This window comes from Eulemur rufifrons, chromosome 5 (assembly GCF_041146395.1).
Source record: "Eulemur rufifrons isolate Redbay chromosome 5, OSU_ERuf_1, whole genome shotgun sequence".
Classification (NCBI taxonomy): Eukaryota; Metazoa; Chordata; class Mammalia; order Primates; family Lemuridae; genus Eulemur; species Eulemur rufifrons.
The window spans coordinates 37677486-37698703 of NC_090987.1; the positions used below are offsets into that span (position 1 = coordinate 37677486).

A 21218-nucleotide genomic window follows, 5' to 3' on the forward strand; every position below is an offset into this window, starting at 1 on the left:
TATCATCATCTGCTGCTTTTCCCTCTTTTGGCAAAGAAACACTCCATCCATTTGCAGAAATCGCCCGCGGAAACGTTACATCAAAACTAATCACAACGATTAAAATCAGCTTTTCTGTGCAAGAGGAGGGTAAAAAGCAAGTTGGAGGCTGGAATGAGACTGTTTTTCCACCCAAAAAAAAAAAATCTGGAAAAAAATTTCGTATATGTATATTTCGCTATACGTATATGTAGAGCTTTATTTTTGAAGGAGATCAATTGTCTGTCCTGTGATCGGTTAATTTGATTTAAGTTTTATTTTGGAGATTGATTTAGACTGGAGGTAGAGGCATGAGCTAATTGTATCCTGATCCTTGCCTTGAGGGGTTTCAAAGCCCTGGAGCAACTCTTCTCAGTATTTTGTTCTGTCTACCTTAGCCAAGCTATTGCATTTCTCTCTGGTGTGGCGAGCCGAGCAGATCGCTGGGAGAGAAATCGGAAAAGGGGGGAGAGGAAAAGGAAAAGGGGACTTGGAGAGAGACTTTGTGCTTCAATGTTTCAGGTAAGATCTGACGGTTTGGGTTTGTTATTATTTGCTAAGGAGGGTATGGCTGGGACTTTAGGCGCAACTCGCTTTTACGCATGTGCCAGGCATGGGGCGAGAGCGCGGCACACTCGCACACACACCGCCCGCCGCGGCGGGCTGCTCGGAATCCGCTCGGACCGGCGGCGGGGCAGGGGCCGCCGCCTCCTCCGGGGCTGCTGCCGCCGTTCTCGGCTTTCTTCCTCTAGTGGGAGCGGGTGCGATCGGGGCGGAGCGGGCAGAGGAGCGGGCGCGGCCGGCCAGGGGGCCGCGGCTGGGGACCGGGAGCCGGCGCTCCCGGGCCGGGCTTCCGGATCTCGGGGCCGGGTTCCGGATCTCGCAGAGGAGCCGCCGCGGCTCTCCGAGCCCGTGCCAGCGCCGCCCGCCCGCCGCCCCGCGCGCCAGCCTCCCGGGCGGCCGCTCCGCCGCGGCTCTCCCCCGCCCTCCCTCACCCCTCCCTCCTCCCCCGAACCTCGCGCGTCCCTTTCTTCCCGGGCGCAGAGGTTCGCGCCTGCAAACCGCCCCCACCGAGCGCGCCCCGCGCCGCGGGCCCCCAGCCGCCGCCGCGGGGGTGCCCCGAGCCGAGCGCACGGCTCTGCGGGGCGCGCGGGGGCGGCGGCGCCCGGGGCTCCGCTCCTGCCGGGATGGGGGGTGGGTACGCCGCCCGCTCCTCGCAGGCAGCCTCGGCAGCGCCCCCAGATGCCCCGTGAAAGACGCCATTGTGGCTGCAGAGCGGATTGGGCCCCGGGGCGGTTTTTTCCTTGCCCTTTTGCCGGGGTCGGAGCGCGCCGCTCCCCTTTGTGAGCCGCGGCCGGTGCCCGGCGCTGTTTGTCTCCGGCCGGGCAGATCCCGATTCGCCGCCTCCGCCCACCCGGGCGCCTTTAAAGCCCCCTCCCACTCCCTCCCATTTCCAGCCCCCCCCCCCTTTTGGATGCAAACGTTTCATTTATTTTTAAAAAGCTCCCATTCCTCTTCCTTCCCACCTCCTCCCCGGATAAAGGGCATGGCAAAGGCTCCGGATTAGAAGTCTCCTTGGGAGGCGGGGACGGGAGTGGGGAGGATGCGCCGGGGCGGGGGGAGGATGTGAGCGCTGCAGGTAATGGCTGTGGCTTTGCTGCGCTCACCTCTCTCCGCGGTGCCCGCAGCGCCGAGTCCGGAGCCCGCATCCTTCCCTCCCCTTCTGGCGGCCTAGGTTCCCTTAAAGGGATAGAGTTTCCTGGCCGCCTCCCCTCTCCGCCGGCTGAAGCAGCGCTCCGGGCGTAGAGGTGGGCGGGTGGGATGCAGTTTGGCTCCTTTCTGACCTCTTTCCTCCCCCGCCCCCCACTCCCGCCGCCCCTCTTTATTGAAACGAGAAGTGTGCTTCCTCTCTTGCCCCCAAGAGGGACCTGGCTGGAAAATCGAGTCTGCGCCTCCTGGAAAAAGAACGGGGGTGGGGGGCGCGTTATGGTGAATTCGCGTTAAAAGTGAGGTCGAGCCCCAAAAACATCCAGGAAGAGGAAACCAGACCTGTGGTGCAGAAATCCCTTACCTGGATGCGCGCTCCACACAGCCGCCCCGCCGCAACTTCCTAGCTAGCTTGGGTCCACAGTGCCTGCCTTTGTGCTTTCGAACACTTGCACTGTCGTGGAAATGATTTTCTGGTATCAAAACGTTTTCACCGTGACTGTGCTTCGGGGGCCGACTGGGCGGGAGCCAACTAAGTTAGCAAAGTTGGAGAGGGGGCCGTCGGCTTTGTACGTGGAGAACCGCACGCAGGAACTGTCCAGGATCCCGGTGGCACTGGCTTCTTCACTAAGAGGTGCACCGCAGTAGGCAGAAGTAATTTGGTACAAATGCTGTATTACCTTTTAGATCATGGAATTGGCTGCTTTCAAGCAAATCCTTGGAATGGGTGTGTGTACGTGTGTGTGTTTGTATGTGTGTGTGTGTGTGCATCCTTGGTGGTACTAGGAGAGACATAACAGTTTAACATACTCATTCTTTAAGAAACGTTTGCCTTCTGTTTTCAATCAACTAAGCTGGCAGCTAGAGATACAAGTTTATTTGAGAATACCCTCTGGGTACCAAGCATGCTTGGATTGTTTTAGCAAATTAAAAATGAGCAAAATGCTTTTACCTTCTCAGCAGTAGACTCCTTAAGAGACCTCCTGTTTTGTGTGTATGTGTGCGTTTTTTAGAGAAACATTTTCTATGTGTTTCTCAAATGTGTTTTTAATGTGGCAAAGGAGAAAATAAAGGATTTTTAAAGGCTGAGGCTGATGCCATAGAATGATTCATTAAATCTGATTCTACATCAAGGAATTCACCTGCATGTATGGGGATCTGTGGAAACTGATAGCTAGCCTACTTGGTGAATTTAAAATAGCAGTGAATCCATTTGTCTCCTGGATAATGGGCAGTGTGCCGATTTAGTCTTTGAGTGTTTATATTGTGTGGCATTTGGCTTACTATCAGGGGCCGGTATTTAGGAAGCTGCACACTGACTGCAACAATTTGACTCAGGAGTCCTGCTGCTGCTTAAATGAAAAGAATTGTTAGCAATTGTTCTGATGACAGTAGGTTAAGTGTTTACTAATTAGGTTGCAAAGGTGACCATGGAACTTGAAAACTTTGCATCACTGAGAAAACTTCGTTGGGTTAGGCTTACGTTTATGAGAAGAAAGTAACTAATTTAGGCAAAAAAAAAAAAAATGCCATACATTTGCTGGGAAGAAATTTTGAAACGAATTGAGCGTGAATGATAGTTGGCAAAAATCTCCCACCACAGTGTGCAAAATGACTGCAGAGATTTTGCTGTATTAATTATGCCTGAAGCACAATATAAAGTTCTCTCACACACACTAGAGGTCTCTCTTCTAGCTGTAAGATTTTCGTGTTTGTTATTTTTTGCTGGGGATTGCATGGTAGGAGTGCATATAATAGATTGGTTCATACTTATTTAAGTAACAGGAATTTACTGACCATTCAACTTACTCTGATGTAAGATATTTATTTATTTTGGGGAGAGTATTCAGTAATTATTGTACAAATTGTACTCCCTAGATACTAGGAAAGTAACTGCAATAAGACTTCTACTAGATGATGATGAAAGCATATTATTAAATTTGCATTGAACAATGCATTATGGACCTTTTGGCATCATATTATTTATCCAAACCAATTTGTTTTTAAATGTAAGTAATTAGTGACAGATATATTGTATCAGAGAACTTTCTGAAGTTAAACTTCCATTTAGCTCCACATTTAGCAATAACAGTTACTTGCACAAATGCTTTCTTGTCTTGACGTTTGTAAATTGGAATGATTGTTTTCTAATTGCAAAATGTAATGTTTTCTGCTAAGATCTTTTCCGGGTTGCACTGCTTTTGAGTCATTCAAAAAGATGTTTGTGAACCATCGGTTAACCAAGGCTTTTATTTAGTTGTTTATTAAACTGCATTTCTGAACCTTCTTTTGGACTGCAATTTATAATTTCCCAAGCAAATGGAGCATTTTTCTCCCTCTTTAGGATGTACCATCTTGGGAATAAAAATGGAATTTTTGGATGCAAGCATGTATGCTTATTTTAATAGCTTACTCATGCAGAAGTGAGAAACAACTCACTCTGGCTTTTCATTCATAAAAACGTACTAGATGTAAATAATGTTTTGCTTGTTTATGAGTTTGGTTTGAGGTAACTGTGCAGAAAGCAAAGCAAAGGGATTATCCCTTAAGAATAACAAGGCTATATTGATTAAGTCTGTTCATTCATTGAACAAATATTTATTTGTGCCTGCTGTATGTGAAACACTGTGTTAGATGCTGGAGACACAATGTTGAGAAAAAAACATTCAGAGTCCTCAGTCTCCCAGAGCTTATGATCCAGACAGAGAGACAGACGTTCATCAAATAATTGAACAACTTGACAGAGAATGAATGCTTTGAAGGAAAGGAACATGGGGCTCTGGTAGCGTTAACCAAAGAGGGCTTAGACTGGGGTCAGGATTCCAAGGGAAGTGCTGCACACCAAGATCCAAATGAGGAAGAGAGAAAGACAGCGATAACAGAGACTAAGTTCCAGGCAGGGGAAGGGGGAACAGCATTTGCCAAGCTGGAAGAGGCTTGGCAAAGGGGGAGGAACTACAGGGTTAATTGGCTGGAGTTGAGAGAGGGAGGAGGCCATGGGGGAGAGCAGGGTGCAGGGACAGGCACCTGGTCTTAACCCTAAGAGTAATGTGAAGGGCTGCGTGGGGAGGGTTGTGAGAGAGGCGACAGGGATATAATCACATTGGTGTTTTGAAAGGATCACTCTGGTGGCCCTCTGGAAAATGGTTAGAGAGACCCAGACAGGATGAAGCGTAGCCCTCGGAAAGCTATTATATAGGTGTCCAGCCGAGAGAAAATACAGCTGGGGTTGGGGTAGTGGCAGGGGAAACAGTGATGGAAGGGTTTGAGATCTATTTACAAGGTCAAGTCTACAGAACCTAGTAAGGGGTTGGCCACAGGTGAACGAGAAAAGAGAAATGTCAAGTGGACGCCTAGGTTTCTAGCATGTTAATTGAATAGACAATGGATTATGAAGCCTGGGTGGATTTTGTACCTTTCGATTCATTTCTAGTAGCCAGATTGAGTAGCAATAATCCTCATTCACATGTAGTGTAACTACATTCACAAAGGAATCACAAGGTCATCCATTTATTTACCCGTCGTGTCTAGAGTACCCACAGTGTTGAAGGTACTCATCTACCTACTTTTGTCCTCTTATCCAGGGTGCCTTTTCCTTTATAAAGTGCACCATGTGGTTCCATTTATCCACGTCGGGCTAAGTTGGAATTCATCCTTGGAGTAGGCCTATGTTTAAACCTGAAACAAAATCAAGTCTGTGCCTGAGAGTGCAAATTAGTTGTGTTAAAAATATTAAAAACATGTTAAATGATCATAAAAATTAATGGTTCCACTCTGCTTTTTAAAGCCTGCTTACATACAAATAAGTGACACAGTTAGGCAAATTACTCACTGAAAAACTTTTAGGAACCTAAACAGTCCTTAGACTAATGGTCTCCCAGTTGGATTCTGGTGTGTTTGTCCCTCACGTGTTTCTAACTTTCTGTACTAATCCTTGGCTAGCCTTGTCTACATGCAACATTTTCATACTTCTCTCAAGCGAACATTCTTTTTGGTATTTCCGACATCTTGCCTATTTTTTCTGTTTGTTCTTATTTCTGTAAAACTTGTTCTCTCATGTCAGGCTTCACAAACTTGTATAACAATCAGGAAATAGTTTTGCCCCATATTTTATTCACCACAAAAATAACTAGCTAATGAGCAGGCGATTAATTTTAAAATCATCTAAAATTAGGTGTTCAGTTTTGCTTTCAACATCGAAACGTATTAGGAAAAGAATTTCAGTAAAAGAAATCTGCCTTGAGTGCTTTATGGTAGCTTTTCCCGTTTCTGGCTGTATTCCTTCCAGAGAATTCCAGCTTGGAGCTCCTTCCAGGAAATTTGGGTTTCATTTATTTCCAGGAAACAATTTGAATATCACACTCTTCACAGGAGTTTGATACACAAATGCAATTCCATGAGATAACTTTTCTTGGTGGTTCTGATGTGGGTGGCCCTGAGGGCAGGCTCTGGTTGGAAAAACAGCTGTCATTTTAGCCGTGGCACCTGGGGATCCATTTCTTCTGTAAAAGTGGAAATGATACCGTCTCTCCAACCTGCCTTATAGGATTGCTGAGAGGAAAAGTGTAAAAATGAAATGCAAATAAGTGGCATCACGCAACCCCAAAGGGCAGTTTCTCTGAAGGAGTCACCCCAATCCTGGCCACTGAGTCTTCCCCACATCAGTCCCATCTTGTCCTGGAGGCCCCTGAATCCCTGGTGCTGGTACTATCCATGACAAAGATTTAGGGAGCAAGTACTAGAGGCAAGTATGGCATACCTCACCGGACTCCCCAGATAACACTTCGAGGCAAGCATTATTATACACCCATTTTACAGGTGAAACAACAGGATTAGAAAGGTTATGTGACTTGCCTGAGGTCAAAGACTGGTCTAGGGGCAGAGCAGGGATTCTAACCCAACAGGTTGACTATAAAACCCTACCGTTAGCCACTCTGCTGTCCTACCCACACTCCTCATCTTTTCTGTCCAGTACATACTATTTGAGCCCTTTTTTTGCTTTTTTGAGACTGAGTCTTGCTCTGTTGCCCAGGCTAGAGTGCCATGGTGTCAGCCTAGCTCACAGCAACCTCAAACTCCTGGGCTCAAGCAATCCTCCTGCCTCGGCCTCCTGAACAGCTGGGACGATGGGTGCTCGCCACCACGCCTGGCTAATTTTTTGTTTCTTTTTTTAGTTGCCTAGCTAATTTTTTCTATCTTTAGGACAGATGGGGTCTTGCTCTTGCTCAGGCTGGTCTCGAACTCCTGACCTCAAGGGATCCTCCCGCCTCGGCCTCCAGAGTGCTAAGATTATAGATTGGGCTAGTGGCAGAGCAGAGATTCTAACCCAACAGGCTGACTACAAAACCCTACCATTTGCCACTCTGCTGTGCTACCCACACTCATCCTTTCTGTCCAGTACATACTATTTGAGCCCTTTTCATAGGCCCTTGGCAGAGTACGTGCCTGCTCCGCCACCACCTTGCGTTCATCCTCTCCTCCCTTCTCCCCCTCCACCCCCTGCCCCTGGTGTTTCCCCACCAGCACCAGCACCTAATTCTTCTACCAAGAGAGAAAGAAAAAAATCAAAAACGGTTTGCGATTGGAACATCCGAGTTGTTCTCTGGCTCTTGCTGAGCAAATCATTTACTCACAAACACTCTGTCACACTGACCAAAATGGGGATTTGTTTTCTATCCAATGAGAACTGACAACAATTCAGCCCTTGCTGCCGACACCAATGCTGCTATTAAGAAGAAGAGTTATGAACTAAAGAGAATGTTAACTAGATAGATTTCAAATGCTCGCTAGAGGAAGGGATAATCTTCCTGATAAATCTTTCCAAAGCATCTACTGCTATCATCACTTACTGTTTTTGTAGCACTTTCACTTTGCTGGAAATTTGTAGCTAATGGAACAGAAAATGTGTGTAAAACAAAAGAAAAGCTACATTGGTCCACTCCCACTACCCCACATTCAAATTTCACTCCATCTTTTTCTAACTGTATTATCTTGGTTAAATTACTTAATCTCTCTAAGCTTCAGGTTTCTGAACTGTAAATGAGATAGTAATACTTTTTTGAACTGTAAATGAGATAATAATATGAGGTGATTGTAAATGAGATAATAAGAGTCCTAGGTTTGCTCTGAGAATTGAGATGTAGTGGGATATATATGCCCAGCACATAGTAAGCACTCAGAAAATGTCCATATAGTATTATAAATATCAGGGACTCTGTTTATTCATCTTTACTTCCTCAGTTCTTTAATACGGTGCCTGGCACAAAAGATAAGTGCTTGATAAATAATTGTTGGGTACGTGAACACAATTTCAGAGAACACAAGAATAAAGCCAGATGTTGATTTTACTTCCCTGTAAGGACTTTTTGCCATTGACAAGAGGATCCAGGTTCTGCCAGATGCCCTCACCTGACACGTACGGGCTTTTTCTAATCAATTAGATCAATCATTTGGGAACAGACCACATTTGATCTGGGAAACTATTGATGCTGGGACAGCTGCTTTAAAGATTGCTTCTGTTTTACTTTTGGATTACTCACATGAAGGTTGTCGTGAGACACAGTTGTCATGAGATTTCCAAAATCTGCAGACCCTCAGAACTGATGCTATGAAATGATGCGACTGCACCGCTAGGTTCTGAACCCCCGTGGGAATCACTGAATTGGCTTATTAACATGGCAAAGAAACTTCGGCCCAGGTCTGATACCCATTCCATCCAGCAGATGGCAGTGACACACATTCACAAGCAAGCTCGCAATACCCTCTGGTCTTTTAGTTTCTCACCATTGCCCCGCTCTCCCTGGAAAAGGGAGGCTGAGTCAGTTTTAAAAACCTGCGTTGGCTCCTTTTCAGAAACAACTGAGGCTCAGTGGGACAGGTGGAAGGATCAATACCTTAGAGTCGCCTATTTCCTTCGGGACTGTGGGGCAGGGAGGAGAGAGCTAGCAGGCACTGTTATCTGTCATGGTTCACTTACTGCCAGTTTCCCAGAGATATGAAGGAGAAGAGGTCTGTTTTTCTGTGTGTTTAATCAAATCAACAGAAGAAAGCGCTATCAACCTCCAGCCTCTACCATGCTATCGCATGCTTTGGGCTGAGAGCACTCAATCCCAAATAGTAATTAGGAATACTAGTAAAGATAATAGCCCGGTTTTAGGCAGACCTGTACCACCAGGGAATGGAACTGGGTCACGTGCTACTGAATGCTGAAGACCCATTTGAAGCCCTCTCAGGTGGGGTAGTGAAATGACTTGGTTTTCCAGTTGCTTGGAAATGTAGATCCACCATTAACTGTGTGACCCTAAGCCTCGATTTCATTTATCTATACAATGGGGGGGATGAAAACCGCCTCAGACGGTTGTTGCATCTAACACCAATACAATGCTTCTTCGTGCCAGGAGATTTTTTGAGGGCTTTGCAATATATTAATATTATCTCTCCAAATCCTCATCCTTCCACCCAAGAGGGTGGTATCATTGGGATCCCCGTCTTTTAGATAAACAGATCAAGACGCAGAGAAAGGAAGTAACTTGCCCAGGGTCACATACTGCTGAGTGGTAGAGCCCAGATGTAGACGATGCATTCAAGTTCAGAGTCTCAAGCCCTTAACTTCTAGATACTATTCCCTCTAAATAACGATTGCTACTAATAGCTAATAATTAGGAAGCTCTTTTTATATACTAAAAACTTTGCATATTTTAACCCCTAATCCTTTCAGACTCTCTAAAAAGGTAGGTACTATGACTTTCCCCATCTCGTCAAATGAGGAAAACATATTTATTCTGTGCCCACTCAGTAAGAAACACAATAAGGCCATTCCAAAGAAGTGTAGACTTCTGGTTCTAATTTACACTTGGACAGAGGAAAACAAATGAATGGCAAGACTGCAGTATATTCAAGTGCTAAACTGTGGGTCCCTCTGGAACTGCCAGAGCGATTTAGAGATAAGAGAAATCAACAATGAGAGTATAGGGGTCGTATGCTCCGTTGTACATGACAAGGTATGTGAACTTTTTTTAACGTCTTACTCTTTAAAATTTTTATCAGGGGCCGTTTGATATTTATAGCCTCACAGCCATTTGCAGAAATGGTGAATGGCCCGCAAAGATTCTGGTAGGTCCCACTCCTGTTTAGCACTGCTTTCTTCTCCTGAGAGTCGCTGCTCATCATTTTATGAGAAAGTAGGAAGATCTAGGTGATTTGCTAAATGGCCTTCTCCTTCCCTCATATATGAGGGCCAGCCCTTAGAACAGCTCTTTTCCCACGAGTTCTAGAAACTCACAATGGTCAAAGAAATTCCCTTGCAGTATAAACCAACTCAGCCTCTCCCTGATCAGAAATGCCGTTCCAAGTCTGGGATGGAAGGCAGGTTTTAGAATCTGATATCTAATCACGTTGGACCCTACTTTTTGCAATATGCCTAAATGAGGTTTGGTAGAAAACACAGCTCTCAAAATGAGGGCCAAAATTTCAGAATTAAGCCTTCTTTAGTGCCTGGGAATATTGTATTTCAAAGATCCAAAGCACATGAGAAACAAATCATTCAAAGTTTGTGTAAATCACACTAGTTATATGAGAAGCACAGGTGATTTTCTATAGGAAAAACAGATCTTGATCTAGACCTGCTTAAATCTAGCTCATCCCCACTTAGTGGAAAGAAATAGCCACAGGAGTTCGTGACCAGTGGAGTCACAGGGACCCTGCCAATCACGTGTATTGCTGAAAGGTGAGCCAGAGCTTAGTAAGTGAAAGACAGAAATGGAAGTTCTACAAACTTCCAACTTAAGAAATCAGGGACATTTCTTATCTTTTTTTTTTTTCTTCCAATTAAACTTTTGTGTTCATGCAAATCTTTGCACAATGCTATTCTTTCACTTTGGATATGTCTTTATGGCTAATGCACTTAGAAACTAAGAATATGTCTAGCTCAAGCTCAATCCATTTAAAAAGCTCAATCATTTAGCTATGCATAATTGTTCAAGGGGTCTTCTTTGTTTCTTTTTCCCTCTTAAAGAAAATTTTGAGTCCAAATGCATTTTAGATTGTAGGCTTAGATTCAGATTTTACTTTTGAAAGCATGCACCCAGATTCCTTTTAGAGTCACACTTTTTTTTTTCATTGTACAGTTGAAGTGTTCATATAGCTGAGTTATTTTTGACAGCTCTTCTGCAAACTATAAATGTCTGGTAAGAATGTTTCCAAATTCTTCTGCTAAGGAGTATGACGGATACATTTTTAACACCTGAATATTATACCTTCCGATAAGTTTGGTTATTTAAGAGCTGATGATATAGTTTCCATATGATCTATCTTCTCTTCTTCCTTTTCATTGCAGTCTACTTTTTGGTGTTACAATTACTTTTTGGTACCTCCATCAAAAGAAAAGAAAGAAAAGGAAATATATTTCAAATCCATTTCTCTTTCTTTTTCCCTCCCTGCAAAACAACTCGACAAAGTCTGTTGGAAAGGAGTCAGCTCTTGATTCATGCTAACAGAGGGACATAACAGTATGAATAAGCCGAAGGCATAGTTAATTCAATATCATTTTTGTTAATATTCTTATGTGACATTAATTGGGCTGGTATTAAATATTGCAATCTTAATTTGTATATTACTATTGGACATGTTTTTCTTCTCCATTTCAACTTCTCTGGTCATACTATATGACTTAAGCATTAACATGACAGACTTATCCAACCCCTTAACAAATAGTCTTTCCCAAATATGAATATGAATCAGCCTTCCCAAAGTATTTTCTAGCTCAGTGGACCCCAAACTTCAGTATTCCTCAGAATGACCTAGAGAGCTTGTGAAACATTCCTGGCTCCACCTCCCAAGTTTCCAATTAGGTAGGTCCGGGGTGAGGCCTGAGAATCTGCATTTGTAACAGGTTCCCATTGGATGCCGGTGCTTCTATTCCAGAGGCCTCACTTTGAGAACCTCTGTTCTAAGGCAACAGTAGACCCTAGAGATGCTTCAGAAAGGAAGTATAAAAGGATTCATCAGTCAAATAAATTTGAGAAACACTATACCCTCTTTTGAAGTCTTTTTAAGGAATTTAAAGATTTGTAGGAGTCGTGCAATATGGGGGATCAGTTTTCTAACTTGCATTTTCTAAATTTATTTGCTCACAGAGCCCATTATTCTGTCCATGCCAATTAACCCTCAGAATTACTATTCCTGGAACACACGTTAGGAAAGGGTGCTCTGCTTAGCAGTGTCTTGATGGGTTAAACTTCAGTACCTCTCACCTTCTGCTTCATGTTGGCAGCCCACTGCTGTGGACACAGGTTGGCTGTTCCCATCACTTGGCACCTCTCCAGCTCAGCAATCTCCACTCCAGCCTTCTGCTGACCACAGCACATTGCTCTCCTGCTATTCCCACTAAACCTGCTTTTTTGTGACCTCAGGGCAAGCTGCAGTCCCTTCCCCGCCTCTTGACTCACCTCCCCTGCCTGTCTTCCTTGTCATCTCTCCCTCCTTATATTCAGCCTGGCTTCCGTGGACTCCCCGTTACCACAACACACTCACTAGCACCCTTAATTCTTTGGTCACCTTGACTTCTCTGTCCTTTCGGTCTTGCCAGTGCTCAGTTCTGGATAACTTTCCTTTTTCCTCACTTTTGATCCTGGGACCCTGAGTGACACCGGTAGATTGTCACATAATTCTTCTAACTGATGCCATCACAAAATCATTCAGCCAGTGTTTGCATGGTTTTTACTGTGTCAGGAGCTACTCTAAGCCTCAGAACTACAGCGATGAACAAGGCAAAATATCCAGGGTCTCATGGAGTTGGCATTCCGGGGGCAGTGGGGATGAGAACGTAATCAGGTACAAGTAAGTGCTGTGCAAAAAACTAAAGCAGGGCGGTCAGGTGAGACTTCCATAAAGAGGTGACATTTAAGCTGATCTCTGGGTGGCGATCATGTCAGCTCACCCAAGCTGGCCCCACTCGCTCTACTCCCAGTATCAAAAATCCCCTCCATGGCTCCAGTAGTCCTCTCTGCCCTTCTTTTTGTCCCTCCTAGTGTTTCGTCTTTCCTCTCTCTGTTGGCCCCTTCCATTAGCCTCCAACTATTTTCGAAACAACCTATCTGTTTGTGTGACCCCCAAATTCATATGTTGAAGGCCGACCCCTCAATGTGACTTTATTTGGAGATAGGGCTTTGGGGAACATAATTGAGAGTAACTGAGTTCATAAGGGTAGGCCTTGATCCAATGGGATTAGTGTCCTTATACGAAGGGACACCAGCAAGCCCAGTCTCTCTCTGCTGTCACACAAAGAAGAGGCCACATGAGCATACAGCAAGAAGGCAGCTGTCTGCAAGCCAGGAAAAGAGTCCTCATCAGAATCTGGTCGGCACCTTTACCTTGGACATCCTGGCCTCCAGAACCGTAAGAAATAAATTTCTGTCGTTGAAGCCACCCTGTCTGTGTTATTTTGTTATGGAAGCCTGAGCTGACTAATACATCATCCTTCAACACTAATCAGAAAACCTCTCTGCCTTGTGTTCCCACTTCCCTGGCCTCCCCTCACGCCAACGCACACCCGCTCCTGCTCACGGCCATCTGTCTTCTCACACCTCCCGCCTTCCTCCCCTCCCCGCAGGTTGTACTTTTCAAATCACATTTCATTTTAGTGTATGTTCTTGTGCCTTTTCAAAATGGGACAGTGTTACAAAACATAGGATGGAACATGTTCTGAAAGGTTTTATTTTTAACTTCTCTTGGGATCAGAACTTCTGCCGTCTTTCAATGTTTCAAGCGACTTAACTGACCTTCCCCACTAAATGTCATCACTGCTTGTCACTGAATCCAATCATGTTTTCTCAGTGAAGTTCCTTTATGGATTTCCTTAACTGTTTTTTTTATTCTTTCAAACAACGTAGGGGAATGGAGAGTAGTTATTACTCTAGCTTGTATTTTTCGACATCAACACTGTTGCTTTCCTACCACTTTCCAGCTGAAATGGTAATAGCTCTGAGCAGGAGTAGAAGTTTAAAAATCAAAATTGGGAAGACGGTTTATTCTTCTTAAGGAAACCTTCCCTTCTAAACTCTCTCTTCTTTGTTTAGTGAATCAGAATCCCGTCAACCATTGCTTATTTAGTGGAATATCATCACAGCCTGAAAGACACCAGGTCTCTGGGAGGAGGACAAGAGTCACTGCTTCCCCAGGCTGTCCTGGCGCATCCAGACCTGTGGTCACTCTCTCTGAGGGAGAGGCGATAAGACGTAGTGGTGGGGCAGGACTGGGACAGTCACTCGCACTGCTGCCATGTATTTTCTCCAAAGCTTCTGCACTGATCATGAAGAGTCCCTGAGTCTACATTCATCACATCCCTACTGGGAAAGCCAAAAAAAAAAAAACCCATCCTGCCTTGGAATGATTTAAGAACAAGCCCGAGATTCCACAGGGCATGGAAGAGTGGCAAGCAGGGAAGGGAGGATGAAATGGAGCAATGTCTGTAAAGCACTTTGTGTAGTGCCTGGCATTGCGTTCACAGTAAGTGCTCAGAAAGTGTAGTCACTACTGCTACTCATCATACACTTGCACATACACACATATATGCACACTTACATGTGTGTATGAGTGAGGATTCTTTCTGGCTCTAAATGGAACCTACGAGTCTTCAAGGAACTCAAGATGAACTTGTAAAGCTTATGTCAAGATCTGTCATCTGCCATTTATAGTTGCCTAGGAGGCTGGTGAAAAGTCACTGCGTTTTGTGCCCAGAAAGGGGCATGGAGCAGACTGTGCCCCCCCCCCCGAACCCCCCACCTCATCCCATCAAATTAATGAATACTTGCAAAGAGTTAAATGGCTAGACAAACGTGGCATGCCGGAAGGACTGCACCAGGGGCTCTAGGATGAGGGGCTGTCACGACTTGGGGGTAAGGAGGGTGGGGGGATTACTGCAATAGAGACCCGTGGGGAAATGAAAAAGGAAAGTGAACAGAAGGTGAGACTTCACTCTTGGGCTGCCTGTGAAGCACTCGAGTAGCAAAATGCTAGCCCAACAGGGAAGAATATGCCATGGGAAGAATTCACAAAGCTGTGACTGAGCTAAAAAGGGCAGAGGATCTTCTGGTGTATAGAGAAAATATATTTTAAAAAAAAATCCAAGCTATACAAGCAAAACGTAACAGTCTATGCTGTGGGTTACAAGCAACCAGTTAATCAGCACCTTGTTCTCAGTCACCGTGGGGCTAGAAGGAAGGCAAAGCCCCTGCTCCAATGCTTGAAATCCTGGGGAAACACAGTAAATGACAATGAGGGGGGTGGCAAATGTGCCCAGTGGCTGGTGGCTTGGGAAGGTAGCTCGGGAGCAGGTAAGAGTATAACGAGGCCTTAGAGACCACACAGCACACCGAGCTGGGACAGTGAACTGCAGGTGAACATGTGAGACATTTTTGAAAGGTGAGAGATGAGCCCAGCTGCAACGGGGTTTGGGGAGGAGAACTGTGACTCCAGCTGCCTCTTCCTCTTCCCATCCCCTCCTGCTTCTGGGATCTTGGCTACCCTCACAGATCTAGATCCCACAATACCATCCGACTCTGCTGTTCTTGTCCTCTCTGACCACGTCCCTGAGCTTCCTCCGCAGACACCCCCTCTTTTTATTTTGACCACTCTTCCCAGGGACCCTCATGCCCTTGGCTTCAGTACGAACCAGTGCAGTTGTCGCCACTCTGTTTCCCACCTGCGGATCTCTACCTGCCCAGGCCACGCCTCCCCCTGCCAGACAGCGCACTCTCATGAGGTCCCACACTGCACTCGTCACCCAGTCCCTCCTGGACACATACGTCACTCGTGCACTCACCCACCTTCTCTCCTCTGGGCCCTCTCACTGTCCCTCCCACCTCCTCTCTGTGAACCACTTCCCACCAACACAAGCTCCTTCACGCCGTCACCAAAATTCTCTTTTCACAACCCAGTTCAGAACATGAGGATGCCAAACTCTATCTGAAACAAAAATTTCCATCTACCAATGTATGTGTGTATTGATTATATGTTGATTGTATCTGGTATAACCACCCAGCAGCAGTGTGGCCCAGGGGTTCAGAACACAGGTGCTGGAGCCTCCAGAGCCCAACACTGTCACTTACCGGCTGTGTGACCCAGAAAAGCTCCTGAACGTTTCCTCATCTGCAAACTGGAATCAGCATTTTACATATAGCACAATGTTGTTGTGAGGGTTCAATGAGGGAAGCTGTTATCACAGTTCCTGGCACATAATTAGCACTCATCACACACTAGCTGTGATGGGGGGGGGTGTGGAGAGAGATAATAAGAATACAATAATGTTATCAATAATGTTTATCATTATTGTATGGTTATACAATAATGTTTATCTCTGGGCCATAGGATTTTTCTAATTTTTACTTTTCTATATTTTTCCAATTCTGTATAATAACCATGAAATCCTTTTACAACCATTAAACTGATGTTTTCTTTGGAAATTTCATGATGTTACATCCCTGCTTATAAATGTTCAGTAACTTCCTGCTGCCTAGAGAATATGAACCAAAACCCTGCACCCCCCACCTCAGCCAAATTTATTGGCGATACTTCCCATCTTTCCACTTGCATCCCAGGCTCCAGCCTCTCCAGACTTTTTGCTTCCAAGTGCTGCATCTTGCATCATCTTCTCTTTTTATTTGTGTTTTTCCAAGGGTCTCTCATCTCTGAGTTCAGAACTGCCAGACCAGACCCCTGTTCACACTCAGAGGCACAGTCCAGATCCCAGCTTCTGGTGGGGGTTGTTTCTCACTCTGGGCCCTCCTGGTACTCTGGGGTGACACATGTGGCTGACCAAGAGCTCCCTAAGTCTTTGGGCTGGGTCACAGTCCTGTTGGCATATCCAGACGTCTGTGGAATCCTCGGATGTCTGAAGACAGGTGGGAGGACACAGACGCAAGGCAGGTGGGGAAAAAGGGGAGAGGGAGGCGATTGCATCCAGGGTTCTGAACACAAGACTTACCAAGAGGGAACTTTGGAAGTTTTTTTGAGAAGGACAACATGATAAAGGTAACATTTTATTGGCAATAATAACATGCAAAAGAATAACGTGGAGAGGTCAGAAAGTCCGATAAGGGGTGGTTGGTAGTAGTTGAGCCGCCCTGCCGAGCACTTCCCCTCCTGGGCCCAAAGACTGCCCCAAACCTGGCCTCTGTGAATAGTATTATCATAGCCACCTAGCACATGAGACATAGGCACACAGCTAACTGCTAAGGCATCGTTCAAAGCTAGGACAACGGACCCCACAATGAGGGCTGCTAACTAACCTTCCCACACTGTGACTGCTGTGACCTTCAGAACAGAAACGCTGAGATTGAAAAAGATAATAGTATGGTGTGCTCACCCCTGGGCTGTTTTTGCAGGTGTACATCAGCAAAGAGTTAAAGTGACTGGAAAAACCTTGGTGAGAGATAAATAAAATGTTAAAGGGGAAAAGAAGATATTCAAGCATCTAGGAAGTTATGAAGGTTATGAATAGAGTGAACTTGGACTGATTTGACATTGAACTGTGGAGAGTGGGAGTTTTGGGATAAATGAAAGAAGCTTCTATTACATAACAGGCTGCAGAGCTTTTGAACTTTATTACCTACAGGTATGCTACAGGCTGAAAATATAAAAATGGGTGCAAAAGGTTTGGGTATATTGATGGATGATTGATTTGCAACCCATTTTTAAAAACAAATTACATATATGTGGGAGAGATTTCCTAACTTTTTGAAGTGATACCAGAGAGAGCCAGGCCAAGATCTTAGACTGTCCTTAATGTGACATACGTAACAAGAATGACAACAATAGCCACAATAGGTGGAGCACTGTACTGACATCATCTTGTTCAATTCTCACAGCAACTGTTTTGTGGAAGGAATTATTATCCCCACTCTTCATATGAGGAAACTGAGGCACAGAGGGCTTATATAACTGTCTCAGGATTGCACAGCTAATAAACGGCAGAGCTGAGACTCCAGCCCAGGCCAGTGGACTTCAAAGCCTATGCATTTTCCATGATAGACACTGCCTCTAGTGTGGGCTCACCACTGGACTCACACAGATAAGCATTCCTAATACTTTAGTGTTCTGGAATCTTTTCCAACACTAGAAAATAGGCCTCATCCCACTGAAGCAACAGGGCTCTTTCTCCATTGAAAGGACACCAAGCTTCTTAGTCATGGCCCAACTTCCCTCTGTTTCTAGTTCTTGAAATCCGTGGAGGGGAGGGTGACCACACTAGGTGGGCTGACCCCATAATAGAAGACTTAACACATTCTGCATTCCTGCCCACTCAGCCAGCGCCTCCTCCTAGCAGCTAACCTCAGCACCACCCCCAGCAATCTGGATAGTCCTCCTGCCATTTGAGAGAACATTCCTCGTTGTTCACAGTCCCTGGTGTTCACATAAAGCCAAAGTTAACGCTTTGGAGTGTTCCCATTATCCTGTGACAAATCTGGACCAGGGCTGTGAAGGAGCATGGGAGGCCCCTAATCAGAAACAGTCCAGGAGATAGAGTCAGGAGGAGGAAGGAGGGGAAGAGCAAAATATGGAAGATGCGTGGATATTTCCAAGTACCATGCAGGAAAAAAATAATTTAAAAGCCATTTAAGGAATTTGAAAACTAGGAGCAGCCTTGGAGCATCTGCAGTGTATGGAGAGCAAACAAGGGGTTGAGGGGTGCTTTGGAGTCAGAAGGCTCAGGGGCTCGTTCACTGCAGCTTCAATCCCAGCTTCACCACCTACCTGCTGCAAAAGCCCCGGGAGAGCTGCTGAACCTCTGTGAACCTCCATTTCCTCTTCTTTATAATGGGGATGATCGCATTCAAGAAAGTGAAAATAGTCCCGGCATCTGCTGGCTAGGCTGTGATGGGGTCTGACCCATGGATGTATGGGCTGCAGACAGATATTTTTTGTGGGGTTCCATCTACATAAACAACTTGAATCCCTCTGGCAGCTCAATCTCGCACAGTCCTGTAAAAGAAATACTGCTTCAGTGGCCTGCGGGAACAAGCTGCTCGCTGGGCTGCCCTCCAGGAACAGGTGTCCAGTCCCAGGGCATGTGGTTCTGAGGTCCTCAGGCTCCTCAGGGCATTGGGCAAACCCTCAGGGCGGAGATTCAAAACGCTCTGAAGGGGAGAAGCCAGGCATGGGGCCCATGTGAGTTTCAGCTGGGACTCAGGGCACCCCAGCATGATGGCACTGCCAGCCCTGGCCAGTCTCAAGCACCAAGGAGGGACTTAGAAAATTCCGAGGAAGTTGCTCCACTGCAATTGGCCCTCTGAGGCATAGGAGCCTGGTTTTTCCATATCAAAGGACAATATCGATTGTGATGTTCCCAAAGGAACATAAATAGCACTCACAGAATACAAGCAATAATCAGACAAGGTCACTCCATGGCCATGTAGGAACAAACCAGCAACAAGACCACCACAGATAACGCAAAACAGAGGGAAGGACACTCTGCAACCACAGACATAAACTCTGCCCTCTCTAACTAACTTGGCTGTTGCTTCTCTATCAATGGCAGTTCTAGCTCACTTTAATCTTCCATCCTCCTGGGCAAACCAATGATCAAGATACCACAATCATCAAATTGCCCTTGCTCCTGGATGGCACTGGCCCCTCATTTCCTTAAACTCTCCTCAGACTCTCCCAGCACAAGCCCAAATCCAGCAATAAGCCCCTCTAACTCCCTGATATTGTTAGGTTCATCTGTGTGGATGTTCCCTGGTCCCCCAGTTCCCAGTGTCAGGAATGAGTACTGGTACCGAGTCGAGTCCATGATGGAGTGATCACAAACACAGAGCAACTTCATGGAAACAGTTAATCACATAAAAGAAAGAATGAAGGCAAAGGAAACTACACAAAGGGAAAATACATTCCAGAGAGAGTGGAACAGGTCAGTCTCCAGGAGTGGAGAAAAACCCTAGAGGCTGAATTCATGTTGCCTTTTATAAACCCACTGATTTGTCTCGCCTTTCACCTGGCAGGATTGGTTGACATTTCCCGCCATTGGGAGTGATTGACAGGTTGTGGTTATGTAACAGATCACATGACAGGTTACATAACAGGGTAGGTTATATAACAGTTTCCCTTCCTGCTCATGTCTTTTCTACAATTTCCCATGAAGCTCCACCTGTTATGCTAATCAGATGGTAATTAGCTCTAAGTTAGTTAAAGGTTACTAGGAATTTTTTACCATGTATGTTCCCACCAGGGAACAATTCCTAGCTGCAATTTGGTTCCTAGCTATAATTCGGTTCCTGCTATCCACCCCTAGCCACCTGTTTACCCTCAACCAGACCTAATTATATGGTTCCTTGGTATGCATTCTCACTTGCTGCGGCAAGCTGAGTAAATCTTCCTTTGTTTGACTAGAGGTGTGTTGTTGGTGGTCCTTGGCTGGGGAACACCAACATAAAAGAATCTATCTCACAGGGCTATTTGTAAGCATTGCTCACAACAGCACCTGGTGGGTAAGGCGCTATTATTATTTGGGAGCATTTCAGTCTTTCAGATCTGTTCACCAAGTGTCCCGCCTGGTAGCTCCTCACTCCACAAAGCGAGTGTGGTCTGTGGATCAGTAACCTCGGCATCAACTGAGGCTTGTTAGAAATGCAGACTTTCAGGCCCCACCCCGAACCGACTGATGTGGTTTTTAACAAGATCCCCGGGAGATTTATGTTACGTCTTGCTAGAGAACTGCTGCTGTAGCTTAAGATGTCCATTCTCATGCCATATGCTCAGAACGGGGTAGAGAGAGAAGATGATGGATGAAGGCTCCTGCAGCTGCCAAGTAGCCATCTAAGCAAAGGTTAGGTTCCAGGGGCTTTCCAGCAAGGGGTGTGCGCAGCCCAAGAGCATGGGAGCATGTCCAAATCGGGAGGATTCAACTGACTTAATCCCTTCATGAGCAACTCCAGTAGCAAGAATATATATGTTCTGCAAGCAATTTCATGTTCATGTCTTCTTAGTTTCTCACCCTAGCCCTGTGGGCAGGGAGCAGGGAAACTTTTCATTCCCACTTTATAGACAAGAAGACTGAGCCTCAGAGATACACAGGGTCTTGCTTAGTTTCACTTGGTGGCCAAATGGTGGAGACAAGCAGGTCAGGGACCAGGGTGAGGCACTTACGTTGGGCATAACATTTAAGGGGCACCAAAAAATTCAGAAACTGAGATAAATAAAGTTTTAATGCAATATTTTCTGGAAATCAAAATTAATGCAAAAAAGTCATGATGGGCAAAAAATATCAAAGTAGCCAATAAAGACAAGGCTCAGGGAAGCTGGGATTAGGGTGAGGCAACTGAGGCCAAACTGCACAAGGGCAGGCTAGCCTCCTATCGAAAATGTTGATGTTTCTGTTCATGTGGATTTTCTTACTTTGATTTTATTTTTTTCCCAAATATCGTGTCTTTTGCTTTCCAAGTTTCTCGGCACCCCCTTAAGTTTTGCCTCACTCATTTCTGCTGGAGTCTCAGAAGGCG

The 21218-nt window shown here is 45.6% G+C and overlaps 1 protein-coding gene across 1 annotated transcript in view; it reads left to right on the plus strand.

Annotated features, from left to right (window-relative positions):
- The first annotated feature begins 426 nt into the window (after positions 1–426).
- KCTD1 (potassium channel tetramerization domain containing 1) overlaps positions 427–21218 on the plus strand; it is a 172070-nt gene continuing 151278 nt past the window's right edge. The window contains exon 1 of the mRNA XM_069468160.1: positions 427–540. Within this exon, the coding sequence (XP_069324261.1) occupies positions 532–540 (9 nt within the window). The 5' untranslated portion in view covers positions 427–531. The remainder of the gene's footprint in view (positions 541–21218) is intronic.